Source organism: Epinephelus fuscoguttatus, linkage group LG20 (assembly GCF_011397635.1).
Source record: "Epinephelus fuscoguttatus linkage group LG20, E.fuscoguttatus.final_Chr_v1".
NCBI classification, from domain to species: domain Eukaryota; kingdom Metazoa; phylum Chordata; class Actinopteri; order Perciformes; family Serranidae; genus Epinephelus; species Epinephelus fuscoguttatus.
In genome coordinates this window covers 33741125-33766725 of record NC_064771.1, presented here as the reverse complement: position 1 = coordinate 33766725, position 25601 = coordinate 33741125, and the positions used below count along the sequence as shown (strand labels likewise).

Here is a 25601-nt window from a genome sequence, read left to right as displayed (position 1 = left end):
CATGCATCATTTGTTATTTACAAAGTGAATTAAACAGAATCTTCTGACTTCACAGTAAGAGAGAAGAAACCTGAAGCTGAAACCTCTCTGTTGTCTAACAGCCTGTTCCTCACCATAGAGGTCAACACCAAGGTGAAACACACACACACACACACACACACACACACACACACACTCAGACAATGAGAGGTTAAATGATCTTTAAGATGTTAAAGTCCAACAGCGTCTCTGTTTGATAATGAATCAGGAGAAAAACCTTAAAAGCTCTTTGTGTCTGTGCTGCTTCATTACTCCTCACATTCACTCACACACACACACACACACACACACACACACACACACACACACACACTCATGGGTTCATGATTAGCATGATAAATCCGTTCATCTTGACCTCTGACCTCTGCTGTAATTGGAGACTAGAGAAGCTGTCAGACAGCAGCCTGTCCTCAACATGCTCCTCTCTGTGTTCTTAACATGTTCTCTGTGTGTTCTTAACATGTTCCCTGTGTGTTCTCTGTGTGTGCTGTGTGTCTGTGTGCTGTGTGTGTGCTGTCATCGTGTCCTTGACGTTGTCTCTCTTCATGTTCTCTCTGTTTATGTGTTTGTTTATCTTCAGACTTGTTTGTTTGTCTTTAAACTCTTTGTTGTGTGTTCTTGGGCTGACCTTTCCCTGTTCTCTCTAATGCTCTCATAATGTTCTCAACATGTTTTCTACACATTTTCATGTCGACTGAGTTTTAATGAGGAAATGATTCTTAATGAGCTGAAAGATTATAAATAAACACTGAAAACACTCAACGATGAATTAATAATCCTGCTGCAGACACACTGCAGCACCATGGACAGAGTCTGTGTACCTGCTGGACTTCAGCACCATGGACAGAGTCCGTATGAGTTTGATGAGTTTTATTTGAAGGGACTAAATTTTTCGGGGGATAATTTTTCTTGGTTAATTAAAATAAACATGACAGAGTTTCAATGTGTGTGTGTGTGTGTGCGTGCGTGCGTGCGTGCGTGCGTGCGTGCGTGTGTGTGGTCAGATGTGTTTGGGCCTGTCTGTCTAATTAACACCAAATGCTGGACAGGTTTTCAGCTAATTAGCATCCGCGGCTGGTTTGAACATGGAGCTAATTAACAGCTATTATGACTAACACACACACACACACACATACACACACACACACACACACACACACACACACACTGATTGCCTTTTTATAGTGGGAGACAAAATGTGTGATTTTGCACACTGAAGAGTCACGGGGTGTGTTTGTGTGTGTCAGATGGCATCACAGGCTGAAGAACAGAGTGACAGCTGTTAACACACACACACACACACACACACACACACACACAGATCATTCAGTCTCCAGTCGTCGTTCAGATTAAAGAGTTGGAGACATCGTCCTGAATTTTATTCTAGAACTAGAATACACTGACGTCTGTGGATAGTTTTGTTTTGTTTATTTTGAGCGTCACAACCCTTCAGAAACGACTGGTTCCTCCATCAGGATTTAATTCTTTCGATTTGATAACATTTGAAAAGTCTAGAAGAGCCTCAAGATTCAATTATTTTATCTGAATTCAAGTTAGCAGAGTGTTAAACTGGTGACAGATCCTCACACGGCGACCATCATCATGTCCTACGCCACCTGATGAGCAATGTTACGTATTTAACCCAAAGTCACAGACGTCAGGTTCAGGAGCAGAAACGCTGTGATGATGTTCCTCAGTAGTGACACACAGTTCTGAACATCAGTATCCAGAGGAAGAGTTCAAAGTCCTGTGACCCGTCACCCCCACCCAACCTGCCTCTTTATGACATCACTTCCTGCTTTATTCTTCATTCCCGTCAGTGCCCTGCTCACTGACCCCTCAGTAAAGACTGACCAGTTTTCATTTTTTCATTTTATCAGTAAAATTTGTTTGAATTATTAAATGTTTCACTTTGTTCCTACTGAAAATTTAACCTTCATTTTTTAACTGTTTATTTTTTAATTATCTTTAATCATTCTGAATCAGAAGTGGATCAATAAATGATCTTTACTGTAAAACTCTATCCGATCAGTCTGAGTCTGTGACGAGCAGATGTCTGATCTGAAGGAAGATTTGACTTCCTACGGCAGACAGACGGGGTCAAACTGAGCGACAGGGAGATTCAGACTCTGACATTTTACTGCTAAACAACTTAATGTCAGCTGTCAATCACTGCTCACACACATATACACACACACACCTTTCCAGGCCTGGAGAGTCTCATCCTGGATTTCCAGACTGTGTGATGTAGAGAGAAGGGGAGGAGGAGGAGGAGGAGGAGGAGGAGGAAGAGATAATTAAATGAGATAATGAGGAGTCCATCATCTCTCCCTGCTCACGTTACAGTAAATGAAAACAGACAAGTCCTCCTCCTCCTTGTCTTCATCACAGTGAGGAGGAGGAGGAGGAGGTTATTAAGAGTCTGTTGATGCTCTCGTTACAAACCAACAGTGAATGAAGTGTTACAGTTTCTACAGTCTGATTCATCCTCTGTTGTTAAACACACATCAGTGAGTCACATCTGCCTTCAACACACACACACACACACACACACACACACACACACACACACACACTAATGAGTCACTACAGCACCAAATCTGGATTAAAAAAAAACACTTCACCTGTAAATCATCACTGTATGATAATGTCTCCTTTGTTGCTCTCTGATGTCTCGACGGTGAACAGATGATGAGTGGAAGTCAACGGGAACAACAGCTGAACTCTACCGACCCTGTGACTGTAGAGTAAACAGTATGTGCAGACGTGTTTGGATTCTCCGTTCACCGTGGAGACATCAGAGGAACAAAGTTTTCTTCACAGACTGAACTTAACACATCGCGAGTAAAGCATTTCACAGGCAAAGTATTTTCTTAATCCGTCGCTGAAACTAGTCCCAAACAGAGTCACTGTTTCCTGTTTGGTAAAAACGATGGTGAGCAGCTGTTAAATCACTGATAAACTTTAGATTTATGTTTTTACAGATCATCAGTAGGAACCAATGAGCTCAGAGCTGAGACACACAGACAGGAAGTCAGACAGTGCTGAGGGACAAACAGACATGTTTCAGTCTGACTGTGGGTTTAATGGTGTTAAAGGGGACCAACAGTAGAACCCTGAGGAACCCCACGGCTAATGACAAACAGCTCCTCTGCGTTCTGTCAGCTGAGTGTCCTCCTGTCTGTTCATCTGTCTGTCTGTCTGTCTGTCCCTCTGTTTGTCTGTCTGTCTGTCCAGGTGGGTCAATACAGCTCATTAATCCATTACTGTCAGATCAATCAACCTTTGATCAACCTGCTTTCATCTGACAGACAGGAAGTAATATCACTGAACAGGAAGTGTTTGTTTCCTGTGTCTCCTTCATGTCCACTCTCTGGGTGATGGAGCTCATTTACATATCTAATTAACCTAATTAACATATGTAATTAAGTGCTGCTCGTCCTGCCAAGCTGCATCCTCTCACCCTCAGGTTTCAGATTACAGCCAGAGGCTCTGAACCAATCACACTCCGGCCCTGTGTGTCAACCAATCAAATAACAGCTGGGTCTGACTGTGTGGAAGTGTTCTCCTTATTAAAGACGGTTCTCGTTAAGACAGAATCTCATTAAGTCTGTTCTCGTTAGGACTCAGCTGACGGACAGAAACAGGAAGTGAGATGGAAGGAACATTTAAAACACGTCAAAATTCAATTTAATTTAAAGACACAAAGATATTAGAAGGTTTAAAGGAGACTAAAGCAATCTGTTTCAACCAGCAACTTCAGCAACTTCTGTCTGTATAATATCACTGCAATACTGCAACTAAAACTATAACTAAAACTACTTTAATTTACTGCAGACAAAGACACAAAGGTATTAAAGAATTAAAGGAGACTAAAGCAATCTGTGTCAACCAGCAACCTCAGCAACTTCAGCAACTTCTATCTGTATGATACCACTGCATTCAATACCACATCTAATACTACAATGACTACTACTACTACAGACAGACAGACACAAATATATTAAAAGGTTTAAGGTGACTGTACAGTCAGGTCTGTGTTCAACCAGAGTACGACTGTATCATGGGCAGTGACCTGATGACTGATCTACAGCAGCAGGACTCTGTTAGTGACTCTCTGCTGAGGAACAACAGTCTGTCGATGATGAACGATTCAAACACACCTGAGCTGAAGGTAAAGTCAATGACATCATCACAGGAGGTGAAACACACACGGTTCAATCAGCTTATTAACAGACGCCTCGTTAGAGACCAGCTCATTTACACAAACAACAAATACACAAACAACACACACTCAGCTGTCAGTCAAACTGTGTGTGTCACTGTGTGTGTGTGTGTGCGTGTGTGTGTGTGTGTGTGTGTGTGTGTGGTTAATTAGTGCGTCTGATGCAACATGAAGTTTCATCCTGAAACACTCACAGTGTGTAAAGAGCACAGATAAACACACGCACGTTTCTTTCACAAAAAAAAAACATAAATCAATAACGACCCATCGCTACCAGCAACGCTTACTGACGATCAATACACACACACGCGCGCACACACACAGCAGAAGGAAACACATGTTAAATACCAATTAAAAGAGGAAGATTTATTTCATGCTGTCTTCTTCTATTAGTTCCTTCCTTCCTTCCTTCCTTCCTTCCTTCCTTCCTCTCTGAATCTCTGCCAGGGTTTTTTACTCCATCTCTCCTCGTTAGACGTGAGGGAGGAAAAACAGAAGAAAGAGTGAGGATGTGAGAAAAAGAAAAAATAAAGACACCATGACGAGTGGAGGGAAACGGGGGGGAGGGGGGTGTAGAGAGGAGAGGAGGAGGAGAAAAAGGAAGTGCAGAGGAGACAAAGAGGAGGGGGAGGAGATGAGGAGGAGATGAGGAGGAGTATAAAGAGTCTGATCCTGTGAGGTTAAAGAGGAGAGGAGAGATTTGGTTGTAAAGTCAGAGAGTGTCTCCTCCATCAGAGCGTCTGATGTCTAATGATGAACAAGACGATCGATACTTCACCTCACACACCTCTGACACACACACACAGTAACACACTTAGTTGTGCACAGACAGGAGATGATTCTGTCTTCACTGTATGTGAACGTGTCGTGTGGCGTTCAGGTTGCAGGAGGTTTGGTCAGAGACTGTTCCAGCAGATACTGATGAGAAACCAGTTTGTCCAGTACGAGCAACAGATCCATCAGATGACATCACCACCACCTGGTCTAAAAGAACCAAGGATCTGATCTGAGGTCTGTCTCTGTGAATCAGACTGATGATCATTAATGTGACACAAACCTTAAATTTAACGTCTGTGATGTTTTAATATTTCAGATAAATGATGATGGTGATGATGATGATGATGATGATGATGATGATGATGACTGAAGCTCGGTGGTGTGTTTGTGTGTTGAAGTGTTTCGTTGTGTTCGAGCAGTCAAACAGCAGCAGACGGTGTGTTCAGGGTCACACTCCTCACCCTGTTTCCCAGGAAGGAAAAAAAAATATTCAGCTACACTTCATCTCTCCATTGACTCCCATGCATTCATACATTTAACATTTAGCTGGCTCGGGGCCCTCTGGGGGCCCCAAACATTATTCTGCTGTCAGTCACCCTGAAACACGGCCAGTAATGAGATTCCATCCAAAACCGACCTGCAGCATGAGAGGGAAATCACACCTACACCGCTAAATGATTGACAGCACGTCGTCCTCCCATAATCCCACGCTGCACACACCAGAGACGCTCACAGACAGGAGATTGTAACCCCCCAAAAAAATTCTCACATCTGGTATTCAGAGCGAGAGCTGGGCCATCATCATCATCACCACCACCACCATCATCATCATCATCATCGTCAACTACAAACAGGCACAAAGAGACAGATTCACATCTTGTCTTTATGAGACTGACTGAAGATCAGCCAGTTCAAACTTTCTCACCATCAGCATTCAGACAGGAGATTGTCACATCGTCACACTGTCACATCGTTACTGACCCTCAAAGGCTTCTGTCTTTACAGCAGCGAGGCTCAACCTGCGGGACGGGGCCCTTCAGGAGGCCGACAGGAGAGTTAAACAGCACTGAAACACAACAACTCACCAGATAAAAAACTTAAGCCAGTCACTGAATTCTGTCCTGTCAACAACAACTGTGTCACACAACAGGAAGTGTTACTGTACACAGGAAAATACAACAACCAAAAACATGTCCTGTTTTATCAGAGACAAACTTCTGTTCAGAGATGAAACGAGTGTGAATCATTTTTACAGAAAGAACAGATCTCCAACAGTCTGAAACAAGACGTTTATAAAAGAAAAACTGATGAATCTGGTGATACTTTTTTGGGGGGAGTTTTTCCTCAGCAGCTGTGACAGTCCGAGGACAGAGGGTCCGAAGACAGAGGGATGTTGTATGCAATATTCTCATGAATTAATATGATGTCTGTTAAAAAGTGATGATGTTTGCAGACGACACAGCTCTGTATTAACATGAGAAATCTGTCTGATCAAAAACAACATTCAACTAATCTGCGTTAGCAAATATGTCTCACAGCAGACATAATGTTATTGTGTTGTTATTCTAATGTTACATTAGTGTTGCCTGATTTACATTTTTAACAACCTAAATTAATATTTAAATATTTCTGTTTTCTGCAAAAATGTTTGCTGACAACAAATTTTCTACAATACTGTGTCCAGAAATCTAAATCCTGATGGAGGTTTTAATGGATCTGTTTACACAGTTAGCTGAAGGTCAAATAGGTTTGGAAAAACACAGATTAAATAAAATTTCAGTTAAAAAGAAAGACAGTGGTCATTGATAAAAGACACAAACATAAACAACTGTTAGTAACTGACCTCCGGCCTTCTACACTACAGGACAGTAAGTCCTCCTAAAGTGGAAAATTAGGTGACACTCTCTGAGAAACATCTCACACAGTAAATTAGCAGAATAAAAAGCTCAACTGTCTATAGGTTATCTGATGGGTTCAGACTACATGATATCAGCCTGGTTACAGCCCAACGCAGCATTGTACAGTGTCGGCTTGAGTCGTTTTATCTGGTGTAGTGTTCATAGTAGACGACAACCGATGCCACGTCTGGGACGCCTTACAATGTCCCGACATAATCCTGATAATGGAGGATATAAAGGAATAAAATTCACAGATAACGTCTGGGCCTTTACTCAGCACAACTGCAGAGGCTACCAGCTTCATTTCAAACATGCGCCCTCATTTCGCACTCTTTTTTTTTAGTTTAATCAAACTCAACACTTCCTGTTTCTGTTTCAAATTAAAAGCCCCTTATCATTTCAGCTGAGAGAATCCCTTCATTTTCTAACAAAGCTCTTATTGTGAAACATTTGCAGGAACTTCCTGTGGAGGATTCAGTGACTGTCAGAGTTTTCATGTGGTACTTCAAATGTAGCTCCGCCCATCTGGTGACACTTTATACATCACTACAGTATAGTCCAGCTGGAACATGAACAGACACAGTGACTGAGATAATAATAATAAAAATAAAAATAGGACGAGAATAACCCGATGACATCACACATGTCATAAAAGACAACCAGTGATGATTGGTGTGGACCATCGTGTGGTGTGTCATGTCTGTCCGCCAAGTCACAGACAGATTTTTATGACTGATCTGACACAGAGACTGTAAGAACAGACAAACATGTTGCGCAAGTGTAAAATCGACATTACTGGTTTGGAGATTTATGAAAATTCAAAGTCGATTCATCACAATATTTGATGATAATTCAGACCCTTAATGCAAATTCAACCTGTGAGTTTCATCAATCACAGCAGTCAACGATGTCACCAAACTCAGGTCCTTGTTTCTGGTTGTGATGACGCAGATGTGCGCCTGAACGTCTCACATTGACAAACAAAAATTACTTCTGCAGAAGGTTCGAGATGATTCCCAGATGTTCTGCACTGGGTGAAATGTCATGGAACACAAACACGTTTCTAACGTTATCGTGGGACACAACCGCAGAGTGACTGAAACATGAGGACAACAAGTCAGAAGTAGCACCTTGACAGAGGGCGTCATGTCAGATCCTTTATATGTTCTGAAAGAACCGAGGTCAGATTAAATATGCAGGTTAGTGGTCACGTTAATATTTAAATGACCAGCTCCGAACAGAGCAGTTTAATTCTGACTCAAACAATCACCTCATTTTTAAATAAATATTCAAATATTCCATTTATATATAATTTATATTATTTAAATATCACAGGAGCTGCGGTGAAATCAGGACTTGAAGGCTGATAAAGAAACATCCTGTGAGCGGCTGCAGGAACGATGACTTCACTCAGACACATTATTTCAGTCCTGATTAAAGTGAGTGTGAATGTGAAAGCCAGCCTGTTAAATAAAGGCAGTGTTTGTGCTCTCAGCAGCAGAGTCTGACCCTGACATGTTTCCTGTTCACTGGACGCCGCCGAAAACACAGGAGACCTTCCCATCATGCATTTCAGCAGGCAGGGGGAGAAAAAAGAGCCGCTGTAATATCACCACTTCTCTTTTCAAAAGGCTGCAGCAGTCACATCCATCCATCCATCCCTCCATCTCCCCTCCTCCCTCCTCCCTCCACAGCCTCGGAGAAGAGAGGAGGGGGGAGGAATGAGATTAATACACCGGGGGAGGACGAGAGGAGAGGAGGAGGGGTGAAGAGAGGAGGAGGGGGAGGTGAAAAGAGGAGAGGAGAGCGTATGATTCCTCATGGGAGAGGAGAGAGGAGGGGAGGAGGAGGGAGAGTAAAAGCAGAGATGAGAGGAGGAGGAGGGGAAGGAGCAGTTAGGATTTCTGTGAATGATGTTATTTTTCCTTGTTGTTGAAGTCCAAGAGACGAAGACACGATCTCACTGTTATCGTCTTCATCACCTGAAACATTTACATGAAGTAAAGTCTTCCTCCTCCTCTATCAGAGGTGACGGCTCCACACTCATCCTGTCATCTCTCCTTTGTTTCAGCAGCTTCTCTTTATAATACCTGTCTCTTCCAAAGTGTGCTTGACACTAAATGAGCTGTTTAAGATTCACCAAGACATGAGACCGTTATTCTGTAAACGATGACCATGGACGCCGACTGAAAGCTCCGCGAGCTGCTCACATCTCAGAGAACATCACAGCACATTTCACCACAAGCACCACATGTATCACTCGACCACGTCTGTGATCTAATTGTGTCAAGATTTCATTTAGTGACATCACAACAGTTGCTTTAATTCTCTGACTGATGACAGAGGAAAAAAAAGATGATGTCATCACGAATCAACTTCACAGCACTACAAACAGGAAGTCAGCTCAGCATCAGAGAGCATGAACACAAACTCACATCAGTGTAGATCACATGAACAACTGAACGTCCAACAAACCTGAGCTCAGCAGCACGACGTGTGACAAACGTCATATCAGGTGTTTTCAAATCCAACATCACTGTTCATTCAATGTTTACGTGTCTCAGACTTTAACAAACACCATTTCCCATCAGCCCACTGACGTCTGTGGGTTCAACATGTCAACAGACGAGCAGCTGATTGATTTCAGAACATAAACTTCAGGAACGTTAACTTCATGTTCTCACAAAGAGATGAAAGAATGAATGATACACAGGAAGTGATGTCATGTGTTTGGCTCTAGAGCATTAATATGAAGACCAGGTTAGATGTGTGTTATATGTGTGCATCATCATCATCATCATCATTGTTGTTTTATTTGATTTGACAGATTTCTGCATTTTGGGACAAATGCACCTGCACTCCACACCTGGAGAATTACAGAAACACACACACACACACACACACACACACACACACACACACACACACACAAACACGTGTATATATATAGAATAATATCATCTGTAACACTCACACACTGTCGGTGTGTCGTGTGAAACAGTGATGATGACAGTATCAGCTCAGACACAGTCAGACATGTTGTTTTATAAAGACACAGATTTATGTATCAGGTCTGAATTATAATAACACACACACACACACACACACACACACACTGAAGAGGAGAAATATGTTGCTATTGAAATAATGTGTGTGAGAGAGCATGAAATACATTCAGGAGAGATCAACACACACTGCATGTTAATACAGTGCGTGTGCGTGTGCGTGTCAGTATCTACCTGTCGATGATGACGGGGTCTGACGGCGTCTCGTTTCTGTTTCCACAGCTCTTCTTATCACAGCAGCGACTGAAACAAAGACAGAATAATAAAAACCTTTATTTCTCTTCAGACTCAAAAACTCCTCCGAACCTGAACTGAATCCACTCAGACACACTTGGGACACAAGGTTCAGACCAGGTGTGGCTGCTCCTGGGTCTGTTCAGACCAGGTGAGGCTGTTCCTGGGTCTGTTAAGACCAGGTGTGGCTGTTCCTGAGTCTGTTCAGACCAGGTGAGGCTGTTCCTGGGTCTGTTAAGACCAGGTGTGGCTGTTCCTGAGTCTGTTCAGACCAGGTGTGGCTGCTCCTGGGTCTGTTCAGACCAGGTGAGGCTGTTCCTGGGTCTGTTAAGACCAGGTGTGGCTGTTCGTGAGTCTGTTCAGACCAGGTGTGACTGTTCCTGAGTCTGTTCAGACCAGGTGAGGCTGTTCCTGGGTCTGTTAAGACCAGGTGTGGCTGTTCCTGAGTCTGTTCAGACCAGGTGTGGCTGCTCCTGGGTCTGTTCAGACCAGGTGAGGCTGTTCCTGGGTCTGTTCAGACCAGGTGAGGCTGTTCCTGAGTCTGTTCAGACCAGGTGTGACTGTTCCTGGGTGTGTTCAGACCAGGTGTTGGCCTGTTCAGACCAGGTGTGACTGTTCCTGGGTCTGTTCAGACCAGATGTGACTGTTCCTGGGTCTGTTCGGACCAGATGCTGCTGTTCCTGGGTCTGTTCGGACCAGATGTGGCTGTTCCTGGGTCTGTTCAGACCAGATGCAGCTGTTCCTGGGTCCGGTCAGACCACGTGTGACTGATGCTGAGTCTACTCAGACCAGGTGTGACTGTTCCTGGGTCTGTTCAGACCAGGTGTGACTGTTCTGAAATGTATTTGGAATAGACAGTCTATTTAGATTTTTCTGGGTCCACCTTGTCCAGAGGAGAAGGTTGACGAGGTTTGACAGTCTCATGAGGTCACACTTGGTCTTCAGGTGTTTTTGGACCAGCTTGTTCTTACCTGCACATGATCTCATGTGTCAGCAGGACTCGGCACATCTCTGGATTCTTATCCTGACCTTCGTAGATGATGGCCTGAAACACAGAGACACAGGTATGAGTCGTGTCCAGGTGTTTCTGGTGTCCAGCAGTGTGTGACGCTGCGGGTGACAGAGTGAAGCTGCAGGTGACAGAGTGAAGCTGCTGATCAGTGAACGTCTCCTCCCCTCAGAATCCACCGGCAGAAACAACTCAATTAAAAGCTCGTTTCTTTGTCTCAATTATGAGTCATTATTAGCTATTAGCCTGAGTGAGCGCTGTGTGTGAAGTGAGCAGCAGACTGAGGGCAAACATTTGATCCTCTGAATGTTGGATTACAGCTGCTGCCTGCAGATATTATACATCTAATGTATTCATATGAAACAGCTGGAGCCGGATCACAGAACGCCTGACGGGCACGCTCGTTAAAATCTCACTAATTGAATGACTCGTTAGATTTAAATGCTTCAACTGCTGCTGCTGCTTTCCATTAGTGTCACTGTGGACAACACAGAGTGCTGACTGGATCAGTCTCCATCACAGTGAGCGCAGCTCTGTTAGCGCCTCCTACAGGCTGCTCAGGTCACTGCAGCCACACAGTGAACGCACGTCCTGATGACTGATTAAGAGGTAACGTTTGTCCTGATGGGGGCGCCAGTCATGGAGTCATTAACATGTGACGGGTTCATCCTCTGGAGAACTGGACACCATCAATATCTGGTCCTCATTGTCTCAACGTGTCACTCCTGAGATGTGTTAATGTGGTCACAAACAAGTGTGTTAATGTGTTCACAGACAGGTGTGTTAATGTGTTCACAGACAGGTGTTTTAATGTGTTCACAGACAGGTGTGTTAATGTGTTCACAGACAGGTGTGTTAATGTGGTCACGGACAGGTGTGCTAATGTGGTCATGGACAGGTGTGTTAATGTGGTCACGGACAGGTGTGTTAATGTGTTCACAGACAGGTGTGTTAATGTGTTCACAGACAGGTGTGTTAATGTGTTCACAGACAGGTGTGTTAACGTGTTCACAGACAAGTATGTAATGTGGTCACGGACAGGTGTGTTAATGTGGTCACGGACAGGTGTGTTAATGTGTTCACAGACAGGTGTGTGAATGTGGTCACAGACAGGTGTGTGAATGTGGTCACAGACAGGTGTGTTAATGTGGTCACAGACAGGTGTTTTAATGTGTTCACAGACAGGTGTGTTAATGTGTTCACAGATAGGTGTGTAATGTGGTCACAGACAGGTGTGTTAATGTGCTCATGGACAGGTGTGTTAATGTGTTCACAGACAGGTGTGTAATGTGGTCACAGACAGGTGTGTTAATGTGGTCATAGACAGGTGTGTGAATGTGGTCACAGACAGGTGTGTTAATGTGGTCATGGACAGGTGTGTTAATGTGGTCACAGACAGGTGTGTTAATGTGTTCACAGACAGGTGTGTTAATGTGGTCACAGACAGGTGTGTTAATGTGTTCACAGACAGGTGTGTAATGTGGTCATGGACAGGTGTGTTAATGTGGTCATGGACAGGTGTGTTAATGTGTTCACAGACAGGTGTGTTAATGTGGTCACAGACAGGTGTGTTAATGTGGTTACAGATAAGCGTGTTAATGTGTTCACAAACAGGTGTGTTAATGTGTTCACAGACAGGTGTATTAATGTGGTCACAGACAGGTGTGTCAATGTGGTCACGGACAGGTGTGTTAATGTCATCACGGACAGGTGTGTTAATGTGGTCACAGACAGGTGTGTTAATGTGTTCACAGAAAGGTGTGTTCAAAGACAGGTGTGTTAATGTGTTCATACACAAGTGTATTAATTTGTTCACGGACAGGTGTGTTCAAAGACAGGTGTGTTAATGTGTTCATACACAGGTGTATTAATTTGTTCAAAGACAGGTTTGTTAATGTGTTCACAGACAGGTGTGTTAATGTGTTCACAGACAGGTGTGTTAATGTGTTCACAGACAAGTGTGTTCAAAGACAGGTGTGTTCACAGATAGGTGTGTTAATGTGGTCATAGACAGGTGGAGGAAGAGGAGGAGGAGGAGGAGTGTGTCAGATCACAGAAACCACAGACTGTCAGAGAGAAGTCGGTCTGAATTTTAATCTGACAGGTCAGACTGCAGGAGGAAATAAAGTCTCTTATTTTGAAATCTGTCTCACAGTTATTGATGATCATGTGATCAGATCACGATCAGACTGCTGATCGATCGTGTCTCCACCTCACTTTACTTCACTTTAAACAGATGATCATCAGTAATCAATAATCAGTAATGTACCTGTTTGGTCATGGAGTCGATCAGCCGGACGTAGAGGTCCTGCTCCGTCCTCACACCTGAACACACACACACACCTTCATCAGAATCATCTTCATCAGATTCAAACAGCGACTGGTATGACAGCAGCGCCGTGCAGTAAAACAAGCGTACCCACCGTTGCTGTAGAGCAGCTGCAGTTTGTAGTGAATCCCGTTGTTGGTTTTCTCTCCACTCGGCTCCTGAACACAAAACATCATGTGACCTCTGTGACCTCCAGCTAAGCTCCACCCGGGTGGAGACGGAAATTAAACTGAAGCTGAAACTTGTGATGGGTGTGTGAGAGGGTGCGCTTGGTTTCTGGTTGTAACCTCTCACAGGTGCGCTTGGTTTCCAGACTCAGTTCATGTGAAGAACTTGTTTTTTTGTTTTTTTTTACAGTTACGGCCTGTGATCTGGAGCTCAGAGGTGTGTTTGTTTTCCATCCCTGCCTCTCCCTGACTGTTTCTACCAACTCTACACCGACATGACAAAAGAAAAAGTTCACTGATTTTCTACAGGTGTAAACATCACTGGGGGTTACTCTGGAGGGGTGGGGCTCAGCAGGCTGTAACACAGGTGTGTTTCATTTCTACTGTCAGCGTCTCCCTCAGTGTCATCTTCATGTTTCTAACAAAATAGTCGGGTTGTTTGTTTGGTTCAACGCCGCAGGTGCATTTGGTTTCTGATTGTTCAGAGAATGTGTTCAGATGTGTTTGGTTTGTGTCCTGGCTCCTCCCTCCGCGCTCACCTTCTCTTTCTCCACAAAGTCGACGTAGGCGGTGCGTTCGATCTCCACCGGCTGACCCTGCCGGTCGTACAGCGCCAACACAAAGTGGAAGAAGTTGGATTTTCTCAGGTTGGACGGCGGCTGCTTCTCAAAGTGCGCCCGGGCTAACCCCACCCCGCTGAGGGACACACAGACAGATGTATGAGAAGAACATCAGGGACAACAGAGACACAACGGTTCAGAGCTTCAATGTTTCTTCTAACATTTATTAACATTTAATAAAGAGCTGAATGAACATTTTCAAAATTTCAGCTGTTTTTCAGCAGAAATTAAATAAACTGACGACGTATAGAACAAAGTGTAAAATATAAAACATAATTAAAAAGAAATAAAAAAAGTTGTGAAATCAAAACTTAACATTTGTAATTCTCAGTTATTATTCTAAGTCAAAGCGAAGGCATCAGAGATGTGAATTAATTTGATTTTATATTTGAGACAAAGATTAAAAAGAAGCGCTCGTTTCTAAATGGACTCAACGTTTTCAGTCCACACACAGATCAGAGTTTTTCAGCGGGAGGTGTTTTGACTGCACATTAATAAAGACTGGTATTCCTGATGTTCTTTTACCGGCTGTGAAACATGTTCTATAAGACATGAGAACGTTTTAACCCTTTCAGACCCACAGAGCTCAGCTGACGTGACAGTCTATGAGAGGCTGCAGCAGCCGAGGGCTTAAAGCTCCAACCAGGAGAAGCAAAGGAATCTTACAGAATCTCCCGATGTCAGAAGTTTGAAATCACAGCGTGGATTTTTCTGCAGCTCTCAGTGACTCACAAGAGTCACACAAGATTTTGGAGGGATTATTGACCTTTATTTTTAAATCATTTCACAAATTGTATAAAGTGCCTGAACAGAACACCATGTTTGTTACAGATTCATGAAACTTCACAGAGTCTGAGTTGCCCCTCAAATTAATCTTCAGATTTCAGATGATGTAAAACATTTCTCTGTGTGACATCGACCTCCCGTCTCTCCACAAAGACATAAATGGTTCATCTGAATATTTTTTTATGATTGTTAAAACAATTTGTGGAGCTACATGGTTTCCAGCTGACAGCAACAACATTAACACATTTATTAATCAGGAAACTAAATGGAAATTAAAATCATTAATTCAACATTAATACATTAAAACTCACGCTGGAGTTTAAATCAAACGCTCCTCACAAGAAAATCAACTGAGTGCCGACAGCGAGCGCATCAAACATCTCTGAATCATCGCTCTGTGACAGGACGCTGAAATTATACATCATATATATTTAATAATGACAAAGTGTAGAGGAGAGTGAGAGTTTAAAAACAGACGGAGAGAAACCTCGATGATAAAAAAACGTCGTCATCATGTATGTGAGGAGAAAGACAGAAATAAGTTTTGACCTCAAACATGTAAAAACAAGACAAAGGTAATAATTCAGAGGAATAACTAAATATTCATAAAGTGACATGAAGCTTCAGGCGCTAACCTCCACATGAATCAATCGTCTCACCAACAACACGTTCAAACTCTGAGTCAGATAAATATTCATCATCAACAAGTCAAAGTGCAGCTCTGACCCCGACCCACAGCAGCTCCTCATTTTAATAACTCTTTAATTTCTTTTATCAGATTTTTGTTCTCACATTTTTTTAAATATCAACCTGAGAAATAAAGCTCAGAGTGAAGCTCACAGCCGACACACGCACACACACACACACACGCAGAATATGAAATCTGTGGAACGATTAAAAACGATCTGCTGCGGAGCCAAGACGAAAACTAACATCACAAACTTTATGATAATTAATGTTAATTAATGTTAATAAATCAGAAACTGATTCTCTGCACGACTTCAGACGTTCACACGTTTCATCCTGCTGCTGCTCTATTTAACTCCTCAGATTAACACCGATATTAATAACCATTTTACCTTCAGTTTAAATTATAAACATTTAATCTGCACACACACGCACGCAAACACATACACACTCTGCAGATTCACCTCATCAGCTGGTTTTATTCTGCTGCTTTATGATTATTAATAATTTTGATTTGTTAAATATCAGACACAAAGTTTGAGCTGATAAATTTCATGGCGACGTTTTAACGACATTCAAACTTTTCACATTAAACTAAACATTTGTAAATTTGTACAAACGTTAAAAATAAAGTCAGAATTATTTTCCGTCCTGATGCAAGCAGAGAGACAGAGATCACACACACACACACACACACACACACACAGATATTATCACTTTACAGACGTCTGTTAAAAACCGGAAGCTCATTTAACTGATTACACATTATATTTTCAAAGTCAAATTAAATCAAATATCTGTGTCTGAAAAACAAAGTGATGTTTCAGCTGTTTCATTCTCAGCACATGAACTGAAGGTTTCACTGATGCTTTCATATAAATCTGAACTGTGTGTGTTTTTATTTACAGATTTAATCATATGACAAATATCAGCTCTCAGGTAACTTTATTTATAATAAAATAACTGTTATTATAACTGTTTATTAATTAAAGAATATTGAAATTAATTGAGCAGATTTTTTGTAACTGTTTAAAAAATTTATCTGATGCTCAGATTATTAAACTGCTTTATTAGAATAATACAGTCAAACATATGACTGATATTAATGACTTCATATTGTTCATGTTTCATCTGCAGCTCTGAGACACATGAACTGTGACTTTGTGACAGACGTGAAACACCATCATTAATAACGTATATATTTACTGTCCATATTTCTACATGAATAAATCCTCCTGATGTCGGCCGGCGTTCACGCGGCAGGTTTGACCTTCAGAAAACATTTTGTTAATTTCCCACTTTATAAATAAAGTTTATGTTTGAGCAGAAACATGAAAATGAATTTCTAGTTTTTTTCTCCGAGCCTCAGTTTGAAATCATTTTCATTTATATCTTTAATTTACACCTCGACACAAAGCTGATTTTTTTTTTTTTTTTTTTGGACCTTCAGCTTCAGAAACATGAGAAAAATGAAGCGTGAAACATATGAATCAAAGTGATGAAACATGAAGACAAGCAGATTCACACATGTTCAGTTTGTTCTGAGCTGCAGGAAATAAAATAGAGACTTGATCTGATTTTTTAATCTTTAAAACATTTTTTATTTAATAAAGTGAGTCAGAAAGTTATTTTTAACTTAAGAAAATCTTTTAAATAAACCCTGAAACATTTTTTTTTCCTGATCTTAAAACAATGTGAAGATATATTTTCTTTAATTGTTGATGATCAGAAAATCTTTTTTCTCTTCGTCTGAGTCGCTGTGAGAAAATCTGGAGAGTTTTTCTTCCTCATAAATAAACTTTCCTCAGAGAATCGTTTCTGAGAGCCGGAGACAAACTGAATTTAAAGCTCTCTCCTGCTCGTCTAAACCTTCCTGCGGAGCGGCCGTCTGTCCGCTGGGACTACAGCTCCCAGAATCCCTCTGGGGCGGCAGCGAGCGGCGGAGAGTTTACCTCTGAGCGGCTGTGTTGGCGTCCACCACGCCAGCTGAGTGCATCCAGGAGCGAACAGCCAGCGGCTCCTCCTTCATGCTGGCCGTGGCCCCGCGGGGCAGGTTGTCCTGGATCCCAAACATCTCCGGGGCCCCGACGCTCCGACCGCCGTGACCGCACGACCACAAGGACGAAACAACACGAAGGCAAAACAACAAGTAGAAAAATCAGCAGGAAAAAAAGTCCAGAAAAAAACCCAAACCCAGAGGAGCTCTAGAGGACGAACGGAGGCTCGATGGTCAAATTCATCGACATCGAAACGCCGAAAGCAGTCAGCGACGAGGAAGATGAGGAGGAAGAGGAGGAAGACAAGCTGAGTTTTATTCAACTTTTTCTGTCTTTTTTTACATTTCATTCAACTTTTTATACTGAAAGAAAAATGTCTTTTTTTTAAGGACTTTTTAAAAATTCTCGGCCGTCAGGTTGAAACCCGGCGAGGAGGAGAGGAAGAGGAGGAGGAGGAGGAAAAAAAGAAAAATAAAATCCTCAGAGGACAAGAAAACGAGAAGAAGAACAGAGACGAGTCCGCACGGCGAATCGAGCGCAAGCAAAGTGTCTTTTTTCTTTTCCCCAAAGAGAGGAGGAGAGAGGAGGCGAGAGGAGGAGAGGAGAGGAGGAGACAGGAGAGGAGAGAGGAGAGGAAACAGGAGCGCTGATGGAGGGATGAGGAGCAGAGGAGAAACTCTCAGCCCTGCGGCCCCACAGGACTGGACGCCAAAACCCAAAAACCCCACGGGTCTTCCTCCCAGCTGCTGACGACATCACAGCCAGGGGCGGAGCCTGACCATATAAGGATAGGAGAGGTGAGTGAGTGTGTGTGTGTGTGTGTGTGTGTGTGTGTGTGTGTGAGAGGAGAGAAGGAGGAGGGAGGAGAGAGGAGGCGGCACTCGAACCGACCAACCAGAAACAGAAGAGAGTCCTTGTGCAGTCATTTACACTCTTTCTTTCTGTGTGTCTCTGTGTCTCTGTGTCTCTTATGTGTATCTGTGTCTCTGTGTGTCTCTGGTGTGTCTCTGTGTCTCTGGTGTGTCTCTGTGTATCTGTGTCTCTGTGTGTCTCTGATGTGTTTCTGTGTCTCTGTGTCTCTGGTGTGTCTCTGTGTCTCTGGTGTGTATCTGTGTCTCTGTGTGTCTGGTGTGTATCTGTGTCTCTGGTGTGTCTCTGTGTCTCTGTGTGTCTCTGTGTGTCTGTGTGTCTCTGTCCTCTTTGTCCTCTGCGTGTCTCTGTGTCTCTAGTGTGTATCTGTGTCTCTGGTGTGTATCTGTGTCTGTGTGTGTCTCTGTGTGTCTCTGGTGTGTGTCTGTGTCTCTGTGTGTCTCTGGTGTGTATCTGTGTCTCTGGTGTGTCTCTGTGTGTCTGTGTGTCTCTGCCCTCTTTGTCCTCTCCATGTCTCTGTGTGTCTCTGTGTGTCTCTGTGTCTCTGTGTCTCTCTGTGTCTGTGTGTCTCTGTGTCTCTGTGTCTCTCTGTGTCTGTGTGTCTGTGTGTCTCTGTGTCTCTCTGTGTCTGTGTGTTTCTGTGTCTCTGTCTCTGTGTGTCTCTGCGTCTCTGTGTCTCTCTGTGTCTCTGTGTCTCTGTCCTCCATTCAAAGACGGAATCATTTAAAGATTAAAGGTACTTGCCGTGCTGTTGGGAAGCCGGTGAGGGACCCTGTCCTGCTCGTAGAGACAGTGATGAGGTCATTTCCTGCACAGGAGACAGAAACCCTTGGTGAGCAGCAGGTGGCGCTCTGCCGGTCTGTCACAACATCACACACAAACATTCATGTTGTCATCACACAGAAACTTTGTGTCTCTTCCTGTCAGCTGATGACATCACAGGAAGTGAATAACAATGAGAATAAGAAAAGTCTGTGAAACAGGAAGTCCTCAGGTGACGGGACATATCTGACTGACAGACAGGAAGTGAGACAGGTTTCTCAGAGTAACAGCGCTCCTGTATTCTGGAGGCGAAGGCCTCCGAGGCTCTGAGGGGTGGACCGAGGAGATGAAAAACAACGGGAGGAGAGGAGAGGAGAGGAGAGGAGAGGAGAGGAGAGGAGAGAGGAGAGGAGAAAAGAAAGAAAGAGAAAGGAGAGAAGAGGACTCTTTGTTTCGGCAAGAAAATTCAAACTGGGAAAGAAACGCAGAGAAAAAATAAAGAACAGGAGAAAGAGTCTAAATGGAGGAGGAGGAGGAGGTGGAGGAGGAGGAGCTTCTCCTCCTGGATAAAGATCTGGTAAGTGAACATCCTCCAGACTTTTTTTTACTCTCGTTCTTTTCATTTTTAAAAAACTAAAAAAAATTCAGACAGTGACTGAAGAGATCAATGCCTGATCAATACACTGACCTGATGATATTATTATTATCATTATTATTAATAATAATAATAAGAAGAAGAATGATCCTGTAAATTTTCTGCTGATGTTTTTTTTCCTGTGGTAAAAAGCTGATGATTTAATTTGAATGTAGAATAAATAAATGAGCCGTCTGAAGGAGGAGGACGAAGCGCTGGAGGGGGAGGGGTGGAGGTGAGGAGGAGGAGGAGGAGGAGGAGGAGGAGGAGGAGGAGGAGGAGATGGCAATCTGGTTTCCAAATGAGGCTCCGTTCTTTCGGGACAAATCCCCGACCTGCAGCGGCGGGTCGATGCTGTCGTCCCCTCTGTAACATTTTTTTTTCTCCTCTGTTAAAAATCAGCTTTTATTTTTATTTATTCTCAGACTTCCTGTTTACTTTTCCCAGTCTTCTCTGAATATTTCACTCATGTTGAGATTTTTATTTCTGTTTATTCTCTTTCATTTGTTCATGTTGTCTTCTGATGTTTTTAGTTCAGACACAAGATAAATTTACAGCATGTTGTTTTATGAAATATGAAATATGAAATGATGAGGAGTCAGTGATCAACACTTCATCTGTAATGTGCTTTGTGTATTTTATAAATATGGCCATAATAAAACTGAAAAATGAATCATGTTAACTTATTAATAAAAAAGAATATACATTTTTTATTTCTATTGGACACCATGAATCTGTCTGTGAGGAGTGTGAGGAAGAGGAGAGGAGGTGTAAATCTTCATCACGCCCAGTGACTGATCTGTGATCAGTTTGAGAATCTGATTTTTTATTTTTCAGATTAAAGTCCGGCTGCAGCTAAACTCTGATCTCATTTACATGACGACAAACTGAGTTACGTTTCTTTCAAACTGGATTCATCAGCCGCAGCTCATCCGTCAATGTGACGCGTTGCTTTTACTCCTGAACACAGATTCATTATTTACCTGCTTTATCTTTTCTCCTCTGTGACTTTAACTTGGTCTGTTTCCTGTCCCCGGATTAATTCATACTGTTTTTATCAGCTTCACTTTCTGCATTTAAATGAATGAAAATCAATATTTATTTAATGAGAAGTTTATTATTTCTCTTTCTTCCAGAATATTTTTTATTGTTTCTGTATCTTTTACTTTAGTTTTAAATTAAACATTAGAAATTAAAAGTCTCATTTTAAATGTTGAATAAAATATTTAATGTATATTTTTAGTTTTAGTTGAGACTGAATTTAAAATCTTTAATCTGTAAATTAACGTCAGAGCTGCTGAAACAAAAGAGCTCAAATTATTATAGAATAAAATCATTAATTAAATCTGTCGATAATTATTTATAAAAAAATATTAAACAAATGAAGAAACGTCAGTTTTAATTTAATCACTGTTTTTTATTTCTGCAGGTTATCGGCTGATTTACAGACGAGTCGCAGTGCTGCTCCGTGTGTGTGTGTGTGTGTGTGTGTGTGTGTGTGTGTGTGTGTGTGTGTGTGTGTGTTAAACCCTCCTCGTCTTTATTGTGTGTGAAGTGTTTCCCTTTGTGTGTGTGTGATGGTGCGAGCACTCCACACACACACACACACACACACACACACATTTGCATTTAAATAGCGACATCAACCGGCGTTCGTGGCGGTACACCGGCGGGTTTCCCAGATGTCACGGCAAAGTCAGATGGGCCAGCTGTCACACACACACACACACACACACACACACACACACACACACATACACGGCTGACTCGGTGAAAAACATTCATTCATTCATTCAGTCAGTTTAAACTACAGCAGCTTTTAACCAGTAACAAAACCCACAATCAGTGTGTGTGTGTGTGTGTGTGTGTGTGTGTGTGTGTGTGTCACTGTGTGTGTGTTTTCTGGTGTTAAACCGGCACTGATCTCACACCTTCATTATTTAAACAGAACTCAGACATTAAAACAACCTGACCTACATCACCTCACCAATCATCTGTCAGCCAATAGGGACCATTAACAGGCTCAGACGGCGGAGGTACACTCAGACTGTGGATACTGGGAACACTGGTGAAACACCATGAACCAAACTTGTCACAAAGTTATAAAGTCATCACATCAAACCGCCAACAGAATGATTACTAAGCAAACATTTAAAACACGAACACAGTTAAACGCTCACTGAAGAAGAGGCGTGTCACAGTCCGCACCTCGACGTCACGTCTCACTGATACTGTAAAGCTCACTGGAACCAACATTCATCAACTGGTGACTGTTGCCTCTGCTGTGTGTCATCAGACCTCCATCACCTCTGAAACACATTTGTCTGTTATCTCTGCTGTGTATCATCAGACCTCCGTCACCTCTGAAACACATCCATCTGTTACCTCTGCTGTGTGTCATCAGACCTCCATCACCTCTGAAACACATTTGTCTGTTATCTCTGCTGTGTATCATCAGACCTCCGTCACCTCTGAAACACATCCATCTGTTACCTCTGCTGTGTGTCATCGGACCTCCATCATCTCTGAAACACATCCATCTGTTATCTCTGCTGTGTATCATCAGACCTCCATCACCTCTGAAACACATCCATCTGTTATCTCTGCTGTGTATCATCACACATCTGTCATCTCTGAAACACATCCATGGTATCTCTGCTGTGTATCATCAGACCTCCATCTCTGAAACACATCCTTCTGGTATCTCTGCTGTGTGTCATCAGACATCCATCACCTCTGAAACACATCCGTTATCTCTGTTGTGTGTCATCAGATCTCCATCATCTCTGAAACACATCTGTCTGTTATCTCTGCTGTGTATCATCAGACCTCCATCATTTCTGAAACACATTCATCAGTTATCTCCGCTGTGTATCATCAGACCTCCATCTCTGAAACATATCCTTCTGGTATTGCTGCTGTGCATCATCAGACCTCCATCACCTCTGAAACACATCCATCTGTTATCTCTGCTGTGTATCATCAGACCTCCATCATTTCTGAAACACATTCATCAGTTATCTCCGCTGCGTATCATCAGACCTCCATCTCTGAAACATATCCTTCTGGTATCGCTGCTGTGTGCCATCAGACCTCCATCACCTCTGAAACACATCCATCTGTTATCTCTGCTGTGTATCATCAGACCTCTATCACCTCTGAAACACATCCATTTGTTATCTCTGTTGTGTATCATTAGACCTCAATCACCTCTGAAACATCCATCTGTTATCTCTGCTGTGTATCATCAGACCTCCATCATCTCTGAAACACATCCGTTATCTCTGCTGTGTATCATCAGACCTCCATCATCTCTGAAACATATCCTTCTGGTATCGCTGCTGTGTGTCATCAGACCTCCATCACCTCTGAAACACATCCATCTGTTATCTCTGCTGTGTATCATCAGACCTCCATCATCTCTGAAACACATCCATCTGTTATCTCTGCTGTGTATCATCAGACCTCCATCACCTCTGAAACACATCCATCTGTTATCTCTGCTGTGTATCATCAGACCTCCATCACCTCTGAAACACATCCATCTGTTATCTCTGCTGTGTATCATCAGTCCTCCATCATCTCTGAAACACATCCATCTGTTATCTCTGCTGTGTATCATCAGACCTCCATCACCTCTGAAACACATCCATCTGTTATCTCTGCTGTGTATCATCAGACCTCCATCATCTCTGAAACACATCCATCTGTTATCTCTGCTGTGTATCATCAGACCTCCATCACCTCTGAAACACATCCATCTGTTATCTCTGCTGTGTATCATCAGTCCTCCATCAAATATTAATGTCTTTATTTAAGCTTCATCACATCTGAAGCCCAGTCCTTTTTACGCTTCATTATTCTTTATCATCTCATTTTTGTTTCTTTTATCCCTGACATGTTAAAATTTTGCCTGAAATATGATGTTTACTTACATGTTTTCTGTCACTTTGATCTTCATCATCAGCTCGTCTCTCTGTCTGTATATTGATGAGGAGGAACCACAGGGAGAATCAGGCTCAGTCAGAGCTGGATGATCTTTACAGACTCAGTCACCTTCAGCCTGAACAACAGCACAGGTATAAAACCACTCAGGTGAACCAGCAGCTGGAATCAACCAGGACAGAGATACAGATTATATACAATAACTATAATATAATATAATATAATATAATATAATATAATATAATATAATATAATATAAACCCATCAATCAGATTCATTTAAATAATCAATAATCATTTGAGAACGTAACGTTAGGTAGGTTAACTTTAGGAAAGTCAAGTTGTGTCAATTAGCTTTAGGAAAATAAATACAGTGATGTCGCACCTTGAAATAACTCAGAGCTCCCTGAGTCTCACTGAGGACATGAGCTTGTGTCTGTCTCCTGAATCCGTCACACTGCACCTGGAAACAATAAATGTAAATCAGACATGATCTCTGAATTCATCTGAGCTCAAACTGAACTCTGATTAAAATCAGAAACCTTTTATTGTGACATCACAGCTGGACTCAGATTTTCGTCTCATTGGACGGTGATGGAGGACTGATACTGCTCATTAGTCCTCTGTCAGGTCCTCACTTTGACTTCTGTTTACATTCTACTGACTTCTACTTTTATTCTACTGAACACTGTCTTATTCTACTGGACTCTACTGTTTATTCTACTGGACTCTACTGTTTTATTCTACTGAAACTGTCTTATTCTACTGGACTCTACTGTTTTATTTTACGGAACTCTACTGTTTTATTCTACTGAACACTGTCTATTCTACTGGACTCTACTGTTTTATTCTACTGAACACTGTCTTATTCTACTGGACTCTACTGTTTATTCTACTGAACTCTACTTTTATTCTACAGAACTCTAATGTTTATTCTACTGAACTCTGTTTTATTCTACTGAATTCTACTGTTTTATTCTACTGAACTCTACTTTTATTCTTCTGAACTAGGGCTGCCACTAACGATTATTTTCATTGTCGACTAATCTGTCGATTATTTCTTCGATTAGTCGACTAATCATTTAATGTAAAAATGTGTTAAAATGTTGTTAAATGTCGGTCTGTCTCTCCCAAACCCCAAAATTATGTCATCTAATGTCTTGTTTCGTACTCACGCCAAAGGGTTTTAGTTCACCGTCATGGGAGAGTGTGTAAAGCTGCCAATATTTGGACGTAAGAAGCTGCAATAAGAGTATTTTGGGTACTTTTATAGTACTTTTCTATGAAAAATGACTCGATTATTAGACTACTAAAATAGTCATCGATTATTTTTTTATTCTACTGAACTCTACTTTTATTCTACGGAACTCTACTTTTATTCTACTGAACTCTACTGTTTTATTCTACGGAACTCTACTGTTTTATTGTACTGAACTCTGTTTTATTATATGGAACTCTACTTTTATTCTACGGAACTCTAATGTTTTATTTCTACTGAACTCTGCTGTTTTATTCTACTGAACTCTGCTGTTTTATTCTACAGAACTCTGCTCTTTTA

General features: G+C 42.1%; 1 protein-coding gene across 4 annotated transcripts in view; it reads right to left on the bottom strand.

Annotated features, from left to right (window-relative positions):
- The window catches only part of LOC125881202 (transcription factor COE3-like), a 51362-nt gene extending 33167 nt beyond the window's left edge, over positions 1–18195 (bottom strand). For all 4 annotated transcript variants that reach the window (XM_049564250.1, XM_049564251.1, XM_049564252.1 and 1 more), the window contains exons 1-6: positions 17789–18195; positions 14283–14439; positions 13671–13734; positions 13517–13572; positions 11210–11283; positions 10179–10247 (exon numbers count right to left, since the gene is read on the bottom strand). In XM_049564250.1, the coding sequence (XP_049420207.1) occupies positions 10179–10247; positions 11210–11283; positions 13517–13572; positions 13671–13734; positions 14283–14439; positions 17789–17910 (542 nt within the window). In that variant the 5' untranslated portion in view covers positions 17911–18195. The remainder of the gene's footprint in view (positions 1–10178; positions 10248–11209; positions 11284–13516; positions 13573–13670; positions 13735–14282; positions 14440–17788) is intronic.
- Positions 18196–25601: the final 7406 nt, after the last annotated feature.